Here is a 16,264-nt window from a genome sequence, read left to right as displayed (position 1 = left end):
TTTCGAACACGTCAACCCTATGACTCTTGACTCTGTCTGCACATGTCTGATCTTTAAAATATTAATAGGGCTGCAGTCGACTAGTTATTTTCCTTCTGCTGTTGTTGCACTGCCGATATTTCAGGTGAAGCTTTATGTCAGGCAATGCCGTCACAGACTATTTATGATGAACACTCGGGCCAAACCTCCCTTGTAAACAGTCAAAAAACAATGTTCTCCCAGCTGTTGTGGTTCTATTTGTTGATGGTTTACAGAGCTACATCCCTTCATACACCATGAGCCTATGAGATAGTTTCACAAGTGGGTTTCATTGCCTGAGCTGAAATGCTGATATTGATGTCAAAGGAAGTTTAAATGGGGCAGGAAGGTCTGAATGGAGGATGTGGCCATGCACTGCCTGTGCAGGAGGCTGGTAACACAACACTGTGGCTGGATGGTTGAAGGGGACTTTCGAAAATGTCTACAGTTAACTCGGAAAAGAATTATTAAATTCTCTGGACACTTGTCGAGGAAAATGTTTATGCTGTAAATTCACATTTGATTTGTTGATGTTATCAAAGAAAGTGTATGAAAGTGGAGACATTTGTTGGGATTCCTTTCTGTTTGTCAAACAGCCCGTCAAATATTCACCCAGAGAAGAAGTGGACACATCTGTTTGACCATGGATATGAGTCAGTCAACAGTAAACCTACGTCATAGTCAGGGTTCAAGGGAAGGACATGCACTGTGACACCACATAAATACATGGTCATGTTTGAATATTGAAAGCCAACCAAAACACAAGTTCTGCATATGGTCGCAGTTATACCCTGGGATGGGTGAGAGGTGACCTGCTGTAACATTTCCCATTTGAAATTGCTTTAAGTGGGATGTACGGAGTGCTGATTTAGATTGACTTTATCCCTAAATTAACCAAACACAAGGAAAAGGAGAACAATAAAAACCCCGTCTGAGCCAAGATGGTGCTCCAATTCCCCCTGAATTACAGTAATCAGTCTTTGTTTTGATGTTAAAGGTTGCGGCTGTGCCATGGTTACAGCCTGGGTATGAGAGGGCTGGGCCTGGAGAGGGGGAGAGAGAGAGAGGGAGGGAGAGAAGAGGGAGAGAAGAGGGGACAAGGAAACAATGTGTCCAGGGGAGCAGTCTCCATTCCCACTGAGACGTTATGGAAGCAGAGAATCTCAATGTTAAATCGATGGACACTCCTTCCAGAAAACCACAGCTGGTGCACATCCACCAAGGGGCTCTCTAAAAATGCATTTAAAATGTGGATGAGGGATATTTGGTTGGACCCACAAATTAAATCTTATGTCATATAAATCGTGATTCATGAATGCTGCAAAGAGTGCTGTCCGCTCCTCATTGGATTCAGTTTCTCCTCGTCTGTACTCCTCTTTTCTCCTGCTTGTTACTGTTCACCTTTGGGTTTCTTCACTAATAAAGCCTTTCGTCTCACTGTGTAACTCTTCATTGATAATAATAGACGCATTCAAATGTTGTTTTCTGAATGTTATCCAGCTGAGCTCAGTGAGCTGAAGGATAGTGAGAGGCGGCCTTTTGACACTTTTGGGCACAGCCAGGCTAGCTGTTTTCAGTCTTCATGCTAAGATCCGCTAACCGGCTGCCGGCTGGTTAGCTTTATATTTATCATACAAACATGACAAAGTATCAGTCATCTGACTCTTGGCAAGGAAGTGAATAAGAGTATTTTATTAAGAACCGTAAATTTAGATTTTGGTTTCTGTAATTTTCATTGTGGATGTTAATGCACTTTTAATTGTAGCTGCCCAGATAAACATTTATATTGTTCTGTATGCTTATTCTTTCCGACTGTACCTACTCTATTGCAGTGAAGAGGGCTAAATATCAGGAGGATGGCATCCTTCTATAAATATCTAGTGAGAGAAAGTGCAACCTCCAGGCTATGTCTTCATTTGAGCACAGTCAGCATTTTTGGAGGAAAGACTGGGCTATGCTCTTCCCATCATTCTTGCACAAATAAAATCATGTATTAGTCATTTATATATCTGTCTTAATGTAATGAATACAAAGAATCCCACAATGGAAGAATATGTGGGTGCCATCTGTTCTGATGGGTAAATGCTTCAAAATATGTTAAATGTGTTTTCGTTATACAACATAGTGTCTGATGACGGTCATAGTGTCTGCAAAACCTCACTCCTCACTTAGCTTTAGATCTGTTAGCTTAAATATAGATCAACCACTATTTACTGTAAGTACCAACATGACAAGCCTGTGTTGTCTCCAACTGCCAACTCTATGTTTGCCTTTATTCAGTTGTCAATACAGCTAGAGATCAGGGCCCTGGTCTTCAAACACAGGACAGCTGTGGTTGCTTGTTATTAGACAAACTTTGTGACATTCTCCAGAGGTCTTTCACCGTTACAAGGGTCTTTGAACAACCTGCACTGCCAGCCAGGTTTTGTCTTATCTAGTTGCTTCTGCTATCCCATCCCAAAGTTCAAGTTAAGTTGTTGACCTTTGTCCTCATCATATATTCCCATCTATGTAAAATGTGTAAATGTGTTATGGTATTCTGCATTTTTTTTCTTTTTTTTACTTCCTGTGACCTTTTGGGAATTATCAACAAAGACTGCATCTTGATGACATCCACAGTATTTGTTGCCTGACTTTTTTTATTTTCAAGGGAATGCAGGAATCTAACTAAAACTGGGTTTTGACATACTGTATAAACTGTTATCGCCATATTGGGCAAGGCTCACATTTTACTAGAAGTTTTCAATAAAAAAAAAGTATTTGAGAGAAATATAATACAACCTCCTACATGTAATGTTTGAGTCATCATCATCACTTTTGCTGTGCACTTTATGTGGCAAAGGGTCAATGAGGGAGTTGTAAAGGATCTCTGGAGCTGCAAGGTTTGTGATGTTTTAGTTATTTATTAATTAAAAAATATTGTAGTTAAACTGCAATGTTGTCCGTCAGTCCATCTTGGTTGTCTCCCATAAACACTATCATACTTGTTGCTGTTTTGCCTCTGCTGAAGACACACAAACACACACACATACACATACAAACACGCATACACACACGCCTCCAATTATAGTAGTGGGATGTATTAATGAATATGTTCCGTTTTTTTTCTTCTTGTTATTCATTGGGTCTTGTTTGATTGATTTGCTAAATATATATAAACACAAGTCAGTTTTACATCAAAATAAGAGATGGTTTTGGCCATGCCCACATCTGTGACTTTCACTCATTCATCTCTTGCTTTGGCTAACATCTTGTCATGGCAAACAAAATCTAAACCTATCTAACTGTAGCATCTGAAAAACATCTGGTAATCCTACACACTACATTAACAGAAATTGTCATTAAACGTCTAAAAACCAAGGCGGTGTTTCTAGTCTTTCCCTCCCTATGACTTATGATCACATGTCTCAGCCAGACTTGAAAAGCATCGAGTTAATGTTGGGACAAATAACATTCTAGAAATTAAGTGCACAGACGTAATTAAACTGTTTTATAACTCATGTGGCTTTCACGCACTGAAGGGAAATGTCTCATGATTAGTGTTTGGAAGTGCATACTGAGGAAATGAACACACAACACAACATCCCCAACCCAGTCGCACGCAGTGTGCCAGCTGTAAGCTGTTCTGCTCATTGTATTCAAAGTGTCTCTGAGGTGATAACTGAGATCCTTCCAGCCACTCCTTCGTTTTTATTCTCTGCTTGTTGGCTTGGCATCACCCATTTTGCCATTTGTTTTCATTTTCCCTCCACTAGTCCGCAGGAATGGTGTGGCATAGAACATTGGAACAGACACACAATGATCTACTGTCTTGTCACTCTCCGTTTGGGTTTGTTTTCTCTGTCGCATGCACACACCAGTGGTCAACACTGCCATCAATCTGTGTTCAGAAGGCTGTGGCACTTTGTTATGCTGCCATCTGTTAAATGAGTGTCCAAAACAACATGTTCCTCAAAAACACATGGCAGAGTGCCAGCTTTCCATGAAATCTATCAACCTTACATGAGTAGCAGCACTACAGCACGTTAGTGGCTGATTAATACGTCATCTGAATGTGCCATGGATGTGTGAATGGTGTTAGGAACAAACACGGCTTCCGCTGGTGGCCAGTGGTTGTGCTTCACTGTAAAGGAAAGGAAAATGTTATTTTAGCCTTATTTGTCCAGGAAATACTGTATGATCTAAATGATCCTAAATCAGAATCAGTACATGCACACGATCAAGGAATTTGACTCCGGTTTTAAGTTGTTCCCAATGTCCTTTCACACAGAGGAATTTAGAGGAAGATAGAACTGCACATGCAGCTATTTATATTCTATTCAAGGATCTATTTATTTGTATCTGCTTGAGTTTCGTAGAAAGAGGAGGGGAGAATACAGAGAAGATTTGATCACATTACATACATACTAGCCTGAATCAAACTAGATGTCTACAGCAGTGCTCACAGTCTGCACATCCACTGAACATTGGCCTATACTTTCACCCTTCCCCTTGGCTCATATTTACACTGATAACACTGAGCAAAACCTGCATTGTTTTGTTAACTTACTCTGTGTCCACATACTGCTCTATTCACTTCTGTCCTTTTCTCTGTATCTCTTTATTCCAAATGTATTCAGAAGGAATTCACTCAGATCTAAGAATGGCCATGCGCAATACTCTGTCTCTGGGGAGCGCGCGCGTGACAGTAAAAGCGAGCGAGGTATATGGAAGCTCAAGATGTAGCTCATTGCAATATCTGATTGTAGGGTACTCTAAGTCTGATTTAACTGAAAGGCAAATATCAGCAGAGATCATCGCTTGCACCGGGGTACCTGCTCACTCTAAAAAGGGGGGTTGGACATGATGGGATGGGGGCGTTTCCAGCTGACACACACGCTCACAAACAATTCTCGTGCTCCGAGCTGTTGGAGTTGAAACTCAGTCGTGCACCGAATCTTTTACTGTTAGCTTTGAGTAGCCTACATTAATCACGGACGGAATAAAAGTCGCACAGCAGAGAGATCGAAAGTTGACTTCGGAATGAGCTGGAACTATAGAAACGCTGCCTAGCTGAGACGGAGCACGCCTACTACTAGCCTACAACAACGACGAGGTAACCGGTGATGCGCCTTGGCACAGCAGGGACGCGTGAAACTTCACTGACGAGCCGAGCATCGATTAAGAACGAAAGAAGGCACACTGTAAGACTATGCATCTTTCCACGGACTACTTTTTTGTAATGTAAATTTAGTTTATTTATTTAAATCAAGTTAGGATCCAGGATAAGGTGTAGAGCACCCGTGGTGTGCTGTTTTGTTTAGATTTGTTTTGCTCTCCACCATCCGTGCCAATGCTGGAATGGCTTGCGGCTCTGTGCTTTGTGATCCTGGTGGTGGTCTTATTAATCTGGCCAGGCTCCAAATATTTCACAACCGAGAGCCAGCGGGATGCTTTGCTTCACGGACTGGGGATTTCACAGCACAAGAGCGGGAGGAGGAGGACGTGGGTCTCAGAGCGAGAACGGAGCGACGGTGCCCGCCTCACGGCCTGTGCGGGTGAGCTGGTGAAGGCACGCCAAGTGGCACTGGTATGCAAACCGTCTGCGCTGGCCAACTACCTGCTGAAACACTGTAGGACTTTCAGTAATTACTCGCCGTGCGTAGGTTGGACGTGGCGTGCCAGCGCCTTTCTCCAGAGCGTGTACGAGGCGTGCTGGCCCTACGACAGCCCGGTCCAGTTTGTGCGGGACAACCTGCAGCTGAGCGACGAGGGGCTGGTGGCTTTGGACTGGGCTGTTCCCTCTTACCAGAAACGACGCAGGACTTCCAGCCACTCCACCAGTCCCATTCTGCTCATCATCCCGAACTCTTTTGGGAAGATCACTAGGAATGTGTTGAAGGTAACTTGTGCTTTCTTTGCTTCTCTCTTCTAGACTTTTTTTGTATAACAGATTTTTTTTGTGTGTGTGGCATTTTTATGCTTTATGAGACAGGTTGGAGAGGCAGAGGTGAAATGGGGCATAGGGGAATGACATGCAGAGAACGACCACGGGCCGGATTCGAACCTGTGGTGTGCTGCTCTCTCTTCTAGACTTGACTATAGAGGTGATAGTATTTAAATATTCATACATAAAGCATATTCCTGCTGTAACTGAACAGCAAGTCATTCAAAAGTAAAATCAGATTAAAACAGAGTATAGGGTAGCCTATATCATCCTTACAAATAAATGAACTTCAAATGTTCCACACACGACACACCTGATAAGATTTTTTTTAAATGGAAAGAAAACCCCAATAGAAAAAGCTGTTTCCATAGTGTCTGTCACTCACAGCATCGTGATGTTTCTGAATCGTGACAGAAACCCATTTACACAAAGGTCAGTTCTTTCATGACCTATAGATGCTCAATGACTTTGTGTAGCAGCATGAGTCAACATTGTGGCAATTACAGCAGCTACATGGGAGAGTGTTGTGTCCAGTTATTCACTTACATTTCTGTAATTTAAAAAAAAAAGGTAGAAGTGAGCTGAAATACTTAGTACACACTAACCACAAGAGCAAATCATGTGTCAAATGCACAGTGTAGAAACTAGTGACATGAAGAAATACATATTATTTGCAGAAACTCGTCAAAAGAGAAGTCAGACATTGATTTATTTAAACGATGCGTGGGGAGCTGCAAGTGCAAATCAGCAATTGGCAAAGGAAATCCTTTTGAGCCTGAGCCGTGGCAATCTCAGTTTGAAGAACAAAGCCGAGCGGTAAAACGAGCCGATGCGGACGCTTTTTAACTGCTCCATCAATGCACTGACCGGAGTAATTGAGTGAGGGATTACAAAGCGTTGCTTGACTTGAGGGGCCTACGAAAGTGCAGCACGCCTTCACATGAATGCCTGTTGGCTCTCACACCACTTTGGGCACCTGGCATCGTGCTAGTTCATTTCAATTCATTACCATTAACTCAGTGTTTCGGATCCATCACAGGATAACTTTTGACAGGTCTGCAGGAACTGGACAATCAAAACCATATGTGTTTGATATTAGTCTAAAGCGAATAACTTTTTATGTAGATCTATAAAGAAAACGATGGAGAGAAGTAATTGTCATATTCAGGCAGATATGTTCCACAATCTTGTTTTTTGGTTTGGGCCATGATCAGAGTAGAGTATTATGCTCTCAGCCAGTTACGCTTTGGAGGGCAGGAGGCTGAGACACCACAATTGATGTGTGTGTGTGTGTGTGTGTGTGTGTGTGTGTGTGTGTGTGTGTGTGTGTGTGTGTGTGTGTGTGTAAGATAGATAAAAATAGCTACTGTTTGCGTGGGCATACACACCCGCTGGTCTATATCTGTGACAGAGAGAAGAAGCAGAGATGGGGTAATATAAACTCGTCCTGAAGTGTGTGGGCTCTCGGTTTCTCCTGTCCTCCCCCCCACTTCTCTTCACAGCACATTTCAGGAAGTCATGAATTTATGAATGAACCATCTCCGCCTAAATCCTCCCTATATTTAACATTCAGTTGGCCTTATGCCTCCATGTTTCATTCAGTCTGGAATGATGCATATCGGTGCATGTTATGGTATACGTAGGTTGAATGTTGATACAGCAGCTAACAATAGGATTCTAATACGCATTTAGCAAAAACAAAGTCTCCCTGTTTTGTCCATCCCTCATATATTCTACTGTATATTTATCAAATTGTTTGGCAGTAGCTGGAAATGTGCTTATTTACCTTCTTGCTGAGAGTAAGATGAGAAGACTAATACGATCCTATAATCTATGGTGACTGAAGCTATACACCACCAGCTGGTAAGCCATTTGTCTGTTGTAGGTGCTTTATATTTACAGGGAGACTGAGAGTGGTATCAAGCTTTCAAGATCTAGAAATATGCTTCTTTGTACATAGGCTAAGTAAGAAATGTTGTATCTGTTTCTTTGGAGCATATCTCATAAAATGTAAAACTATTCCTTTAAAACAGCACTGCCTGTAGCTCAACTTTCAAGTCTGAGCAAGTTAAATAACTAACCCTCCATGAAAAAGTTATTACATTTCCTGAGCTCAACCCTCAACAAACAAAAATTTCAATGCCCTGTTTACCTCATTTTTCAAAAAGAGGTCACACAAAGAGGATAATTTTAATATAAGGTGTGTAAAGACATGTAGGCCTGAGGTCGCTGCTTAGAGCAATGTGTTGAAAGGCCATTCATTTTCCCTGGAAGCTCACATCCAGCTGTTGCAGCCATACTGCCTCGTGATTTACCCATCACATTTTCCTGACATAGCAGATAGATCTGTGAGCATTTTCCATCATTTTGTGACCTACTTACAGCACACTGTAGTCACTTTGCTTCTGGCGCTTGTTTCCACGTCAAGTATTCCACATCCCTTTAAAGATTTGAGGTATAGGATATAATCTGGGTCATTATGTGTAATTTACCTTTCAACACTTATATAATTGTTCTTCAGAGCATTCCTTTCACTTACTGATTTTTCTCCAACTTTTCTAGTGGGATACACTCTTATCGGTAAAGTGGAACAGTTTTAGGATTAACAGTCATGATTAGATCATTGAGAGAGGTAATTGTAGCAGTAATACTTAATCTGCTTTACTCTTGGAAAATTCCTCAAATGCAGAAACATTAACGGCAGCACAAACCCCCAATACAGATTTAGTAAAAATGTACATTTTGTATGTCTATAGCTTCTGAGCATACTATGTATTACTATTTATCAAAGTTGTGATCATGTCCTAGTTTGCACAGGTATTCAGTAACAATGAGTAGACAAAGAAGCAGATCTGTGTTTTCTGCCCTGGCATTTCTTTGTGAATTTCACAGTGTGGTGTCGATGCACCACTGTTCATACTGTAGTACATAGAAAGGGACTTAGTTGTTTGTGTTGGCTCTTGGTTTCCAAATGGAACAACCAGTATGCATGCACAAAACAGATTGTCAGCTTTAGTTTGAAGCCCATACTTCTCCTGCTGTACCATTCACAAATTGGTTGTAGTGGGTCAATGGGGAAAAGAGGGCGTACAAAAAGAAAGATTCCTTTTGATGTTTAGAAAGTCAGTCCCCTCACCTTTCCATTATTATACCTTTTTTTTAATATGCAACCTATACATCATGATTCTGCAGCACTTTTTTCTGTGACATTTCATGGGATTTTTTTTCTTTTTTTAAGTAATACATTTGTATTTATTCATTACCTCAGATTATGGACAGGACACCACAGTATTGTATTTCAAACTAATGCAACAATTTTCAGGCTTTGGAAACTTTGCTAGCTTGAAAAACAATTGGGACTTTAGTTGCTGATATTTTTACTGTGGTGTTATCTTCAATAATGACCTCTTTTAGTATAATGTTATCAATTTGAAATGGAGCCAGAGGAGGAAACTGTTGCAAAGTCCATCATTTGGCCTTTGTAAGACTTCACACTACACTACATCGAGGTCATTGCAGTTGTTTTGTTCCATCTCTTTTTATCACTTTGTGAAATCCATATTTTTGTTCTGTGTAAGATTTTCTTTAATTTTATGAAGCGTCTTGTAACCCTGGTTTTGAAAGGTGCTAAAAGCAAGGTGAAAGTTTAACTGTTTTTAATTTTAGCCATTTTCATGTTGGTGAAACAACTGATTTTTTATTTTCCTATATCTCGTTTGTTTTTCTGCTATAATGCAAACGTATTAGAGGAGAAAAAGCTTTGGGCTGTGCTTTGTATAGAAAGGCATATTTAGGGTTGGCAGTTGGTAAAACTGCTAACTGTTAGTTTTATTTTATAATTATTTTTGAATAAAGGATTGCTGCACTCTTTTTTTTTTGTAAAAAAAATAAAAATTCTGTGCATTACAGGCCTGTCGGAGAGTATTTAGGCAAACTATTGACCCCGGATAGAAGACGGAGCATTGTAGTGAGGTGCTTTGTTGCCTCTAAAAGGCTTCTAATTGAATAACATCCTTCATTTAACTTGATTTATGGCCCTGTGTCCCAAGTGCTGCTGGAGTTTGTTCAACTCTAGAGGTGGTCTCATCTCACAGGAGCACACCACATCAATCAAATGCTGCTTTAAAGGGAATATTGTTGTAGTGCTGTTGTGTGTTTTCTGCTTTGTCATTGCTGTGTGCTGGAGAGGGTGAGGAGAATGAATGCTGCTGCTTCTTGTTTGTGTGTAGGAGCTGGCATGTTGTCCAGTGTCAGAGTGACAGCCCAAGGAATTTGTCACTGAGCTGACAGTTTACCAAACTGCTGGTGGTGCCGCTGTTTGGTTTTCAATAGTTTCTGCAACCAAGCTGAGGTCTAAAAAAAAATATGTCTGCAGTGTATTCTCCTAACTGGAGACATTTGTTGTGAACAAAAATATGTATACGGTATAAATATTTGTAAAGGTTTTGGAGACGAATGATATTACAGACTTTAAAATATGTCTGGATATATCTGGATACATCATGGAAAGCTGTTGCACACCTAACACTGTCACCAGAAACATTGATTGTACCAGTCAGCAGCCTCAATACAAGGTGTCTTTAGTATCTAGCAGCTGTTACTCATGGCTCATTGTGCCTGTTATAGTGGGTGAATCACAAAGTGCATGGCCACCATGTCTGACGTTAGCAATACACCGTGTTGTTGCTGTAATTATACCTGAGCAGGCGGCTCATAAGAAGGCCCAAGTCATTTCACACTTGGTTCACCCTAATTTACTTTCAACCGCCACATTCATCACTCATCCCCAGCTCTCTTGAGCACTTTCAACTGTGAAATAAATACCCAATAGTGTATCTCAATATCTTGGGGGGAATTGAACTGCACTCAAGTGATTTATATAGTCATTTGAAATTGCTGTCTTCCCCATCCTCCCATGTGCTCCCATTGAATCCTGATGAATCAAAACGTTATCTATGGAATGAGTTAGGGAAGAGGATAAAGAATGAGTGAATGATGTGCCGGTGTATTAGCATTGCTCTGATTTTTTTTATCCTGGCACTGACCCGGCCATAGTAAATCCTCTTTTCTTGTAGACAGATAGGCAAATAAATGCCACTGCAGTCTTCCTAGGCTGGTAAATATTTCATGCAATGAACCCTCCCTCACACCCCGGACATCAAGCAGGATAGAATTCATTTAAAAAGATGATGGTTTATTTGCACACAGACTTAGACCCACTATTGTCTCTGGTCTCAGAAAAATGTCTGCATTAAACACATAAAGATATACTGTACTCCTCCCCAATGTTGAGATGAAGCAGTGACGCTGTAAATCCATAGAGAATACAAATCCTCTCTTTGTGTTTCCAGACATAGTAATGGATTGGATCATTCTATTCTAAGGGAAACATTCAGAGCCTTGACTGGGATGATTTCTTCTGGAGAGCGTTTCAATGTCATTTATGTAATTTCAATGTCATTGTTATTTCTGCTCTGCTCCCAATCCAAAGACTGCAGTCAAACTTCTTTTTCCCTAGATTATGTAGATATACTTTTGGGCTTACTTAAGGTCATGTCTCAAGAGTGTTTTTGTTTTTCTGCTCAGCTTTTGGACATGGTAGATAATATCAATACGTCATAATGAACATCTGTGTCCATTATGTGACCAGCACTTGCTAATGTTTGGTTAATGAAGTCATGTTTACAACCAGGCAAATCTGCTGCTAAAGTCTATTAGAAAATAAACGGGATGTAGCCAATGAGTTTACAGCTACATCCCAAGTATCTGATATTGTAGTGTCACATCTGTATCAAAATAAACGTAACCATAATAATTGCTCACTTCAGAGGAAACAATGAGCAGTGATATTTCTGACCACGGTGTAGCTGACCAAAAGGGATGACTTCCTGCCAAAAACCATGAGATCACAGCTTTCTGTACCCCCGCCCTTTCAGCCCCTCCATGTGCCAGTTTCACTCCGAACTGTATATCAGCAGTTAACCTTGTTATGGCTTCAACATCTGCTAAAAAAAAAGAAAGAAAAACATCTTTAATGTGGACTGTTGGATCAGCTGATAGAGGTGTTAGAAATGAAGTTGAGATAAACTCATCATTTATCATCTTCACTACAAATGTATTCCAAGAGGAATATTTCAATGTACTTCCCGATGGGTCTTACTCTTCATTTACGATGACGCATAACTCAATATTTCCGTGAAATATAAGCAGGCGGACATTTCTAACATAGGTGAAATTGTGAGAGAAAACAGCGTGCAAGTCAGTGATATGACCAGGTGTTTGTTCTCTTTCAATGGAGTGGTGACAGTTGAACCTATTTTGTACGAACACAGTGTACTTTTTAACAGCTCGATCAGAGCTCGATCCTGCAGTCTCACCGTGTTCTCACATCCCCCCTTAACTGATTTTTCCACATAGTAAAACGTGTTAGAAACGGTTAAGACATTTTGTTGGCAAAACAAAATGGCAGCAGAGTTTCTTAAAGAAGGCTGTTTGTAATTCTGTGGAACTTCAACTGAGGAAACGGGTCACACTTATGTGGCCTATTAAAAAAAAAAAAAAAAAAAAAGAAGAAGAAGAAGAAGAAGAAAAAGAAAAAGATTCATTTTTGAAGTCACATAAAACAAACATTTCAAGTCCTTTCTCTTTTAAAGTTACATAAATGGATTCATATTTTCCCCCATGTTGTCTTTTAGAGTAAAAAGTCTGTAATTTTTTCAAATTCTTCTCTTTACAGTTGTGTGACACAGCACTGTCCCATGGCTACCTTCCTGCGGTTTTCAGCCGGCGCAGCCACAACGGCACCCCGCTCACCACACTAAAACTGCAGCAGTTCGGTGACCCGGCCGACCTGCGCGAGGCCGTGCGCTACATCCGCTACAGGCAGCCAGCAGGACGGCTCTATGCAGTGAGTGAGAGCACCGGCTCGGGCCTTCTCCTGTCTTACCTCGGAGAGTGTGGATCATCCAGTTATGTGACAGCCGCCGTCTGCCTGTCGCCCGTCTTCCGCTGCCAGAGCTGGTTTGAGAGCGGGCTGTGCTGGCCCCTGCAGTGGCCACTGGTGCTCTACCAGAAGATATGCCTCAGCAGGTATGGAGGGAGGTTGAGAAACATGCTGAAATACGGGCTGCATTCCATATCGCATACTATCTTTTTTCTATTCTACATACTACATCTGACCATAAAAATAATCTAGTTAGCGTGCAGTAGGCATACAATTGGGACACACTTTTACTTATTTTTTTCATCATAACATTGCGCCTTGATCTTGTCTCTCACTTTCATATCCGTCGCTAGGGGTGCAACGGATCACAAAACTCACGGTTTGGATAAAAATCTCTGACAGATGAAGTCGGAAGCATACTAAATCTGACGACAAGCATTGGGACATCCTAAATCTTTTTTCTACCAAACTAAATAGCAAAAAGTATGGGAATGCAGGGATGCTATTGGTGCATGGATGAGCAAAATGGTAACTCTAATAGGTAATTAGGTAATACCTCAAAACAAAATATATATCAGCGGGGAAGAAAATAGAAAGGCTCAAATGAAGACGACTTGGCAGGCTTTCAGGGGATTTTCAAATTGTACTCACCAAAGTAATTGCTCAAATCTGGTAGCACACTAACCAAAACAGCTGTAAGAGGACAGACAGGTTATGAATAGGTCAACAGTTTAGCGCAAGGAAAATATGTGCATACTTAACCAGGGCCAGTGGGGTAGGTCAAAATTAAACCAGAAACATGTTTAGCTAACATTGTCATTTTTAATAATTTCCCTGATGGTCCTGCTGTTCGTGTCGCTTGCTGTAGTGTAGTTGCCACGCTTCCATATGTTGGCAATTAACTTACCTAACAGTGGGAATGATGGCGAAAACTCTGAAGATAATATTGTATACACCTAGAATTTTCATTTAATGAGCTGAAAAATATTGTATTTTTGAAAGGTCTAAAATTATTGTGTGGCTGCAGATAAGCAACACATTCAAATGCATTAATTGAAGTGGTCATAATCAGTTTTGGAAGACAGAAAAAATAACAACTTCTTCTCTTCTTTGATTTTAGCCTGGGGAACTATTACACTATTTAAAATTGATGATGATGATGATGATGATGATGATGATGATTATGTTAATTTAGAAAAAAACTCACAGCTTCCTTGGGCTGTGTGAAGAATGCCATATGCAAACCTGAGGGACAAGGGTTATTATTAGTTTTCAGTCAGCCAGAAGGGAGACACGGTTGAAAAGGGGATGGTAAGAAAAACAGACACAAGTACTCCCTTACCATTTACTTGAAAAGCACAGATGATTAGGGAACCAATCAGGTTACTGTAGCAACAGATGGCCTGCTCAGTGTCAAGTCATTGATCCTGAGAGACATCGTGACCCAGGTAATGTTTCTCGAATCAATGCCTCAAAATGAATACGAGATCCATGTGGCTCTTCGAAATTGATTTACTGGTTTTTCTCTTGACTACATTTGTTTGTGTTTTTGCCCCTATGTTCTTTTGCGTCTGTGTGTGTCTGTGTGTGTCTGTGTTTGTGCCATCATTTCATATGCCTATAGGTACAAGACGGTGCTGGGTGAAACCATCCAAACAGACACCCTGTTTTCCAGCTGTTCTTTGCGTGGCCTGGAGGAGTCATTGTTCTGTCAGACTGGACTGGCGGGCTCCGCACCACCACCAGCAGCAGTAACAACAACAGGGACCAGCGGGGTTAGCAGCAGCGGCAACAATGCTTCAGGTGCCTGGGACGCTTACTGGGAACGCAACGAACCCTTGAGAGACGTGGACGAAGTGGCCATTCCTGTGCTGAGTGTGTGCGCTCGGGACGACCCTGTGCGCGGCGACACCCAATCCACGGTGCCCTTAGAACTCTTTGAGACCAATCCGCATTTTTTCCTCTTGCTAACTGAGCGTGGGGGTCACTGTGGTTTCTCCACCCAAGCGGAGGGGGGAAGTGGTGCTGGCGGTGCCCTTGGCGGTGCGGTCAGTTCTGCTCCATTGCCCAGCCATGGCTTGGGGAGCCGAGGGACCGGCTGGAGCCACAAAGCGCTGCTGGAGTTCTTCAGGGCCACCACGGACTTCTTTGCTGCCGAGGAGCGAACCAAGCAGCTGGCAGCGAGACGCAGGGGGCTGGGCGGAGGGGCGGGAGGGAGGGCTTTCCGCCACCGCAGCGTCAGCACATGTAAACGAGTGCCAGCGTGTTCCCATAACATCCACGCCATTTATAATTGGCAGAGGTCCTATACACGATGAGAGAGCATAATGGAAGTTACGCTAATGGACCACTCTTGAGATGCTTTTTTGAGATTGTTTGGATTTTGGGATGTGAAGGACTCAGGTTGTTCTCTGCCATGTGTGACACTAGGCTACACAGTTTTTTCAAGATGGTCAAAGAGCTAGAAGGGTACAGCAGCTGTGGGGAACTGAGGTCATAGAGTACTTTAAGTGAGAGAGAGACAGAGTGTGTGTTTTCCTCGCAGCCATAAAACACAAGGACAGAATGAAGGTCCTGACAGGCCACAAGCTTGCGTGCAGTTGTTATGTTTAACTGCTGAACATTTGACACTAAGCTCTCAAGACGGGTGGCTATATATTTTTCTACAGACTGACACAAATCTCTTCACTGCCAGCCGTTAAAACTTCTGCATTCTGTCACAATTTTATGAACATACTCACACGCACACACACCACGTCTGCGATCTACACAGTTTTCTACGTTTGCAGCTAGATCTTCTATACATCCCTAAAACACGGCTGTAGCATATGTTGCGGCATTAAATACATTGAAACTAACTGTTGCATCTTGTTGCCATCCTTTTCTCTCTTTTTTTTTACATTGAAGTGATATTTATTGGCCGTGAAAACAGTGAAAGTCTTGTGCCGGGAGCAGAAAGAAAAAAGAAAAGTATGTGAGAAATTGTAATTAATCTAAGCTAAATGTCAGATGAGTTTAACTGAGTTCAGGAGAGCTAAATCAGTGTTATTGTACACATTAATAAAGAGAGGTGTGTGTGTGTGTGTGTGTGTGTGTGTGTGTGTGTGTGTGTGTGTGTGTGTGTGTGTGTGTGTGTGTGTGTGTGTGTGTGTGTGTGTGTGTGTGTGTGTGTGTGTGTGTGTGTGTGTGTGTGTGTGTGTGTGTGTGTGTGTGTAATATATCCTGAAACAATTCCAAAAGGTTATCTCTCTGCTACAGGTAAGTTAATTACTCATATATACCAATATCTTGCATTATAAATCATATTCTCAATTTTAGATATTTTTTTCATATTTATCTTAATTTCAATAATAACAATAATACAAAATAATAATTTT

The 16,264-nt window shown here is 41.5% G+C and overlaps 1 protein-coding gene across 1 annotated transcript; it reads left to right on the top strand.

The window, feature by feature from the left end:
• Positions 1 to 5,350: 5,350 nt before the first annotated feature.
• Positions 5,351 to 15,205, top strand: abhd15a (abhydrolase domain containing 15a; the record flags this gene model as incomplete). The annotated part of the gene is made up of 3 exons (XM_080054035.1): positions 5,351 to 5,899; positions 12,681 to 13,033; positions 14,512 to 15,205. 3 exons carry the CDS (start codon positions 5,351 to 5,353, stop codon positions 15,203 to 15,205), a joined length of 1,596 nt encoding a protein of 531 aa, XP_079910161.1.
• Between the last annotated feature and the right edge of the window lie 1,059 nt (positions 15,206 to 16,264).

This window comes from Ammodytes marinus (assembly GCF_949987685.1).
Source record: "Ammodytes marinus genome assembly, chromosome: 3".
In the NCBI taxonomy this organism is placed as follows: Eukaryota; Metazoa; Chordata; class Actinopteri; order Uranoscopiformes; family Ammodytidae; genus Ammodytes; species Ammodytes marinus.
Note: the sequence above shows the minus strand (reverse complement) of the source record. Positions and strands in the feature narration are given on the sequence as shown.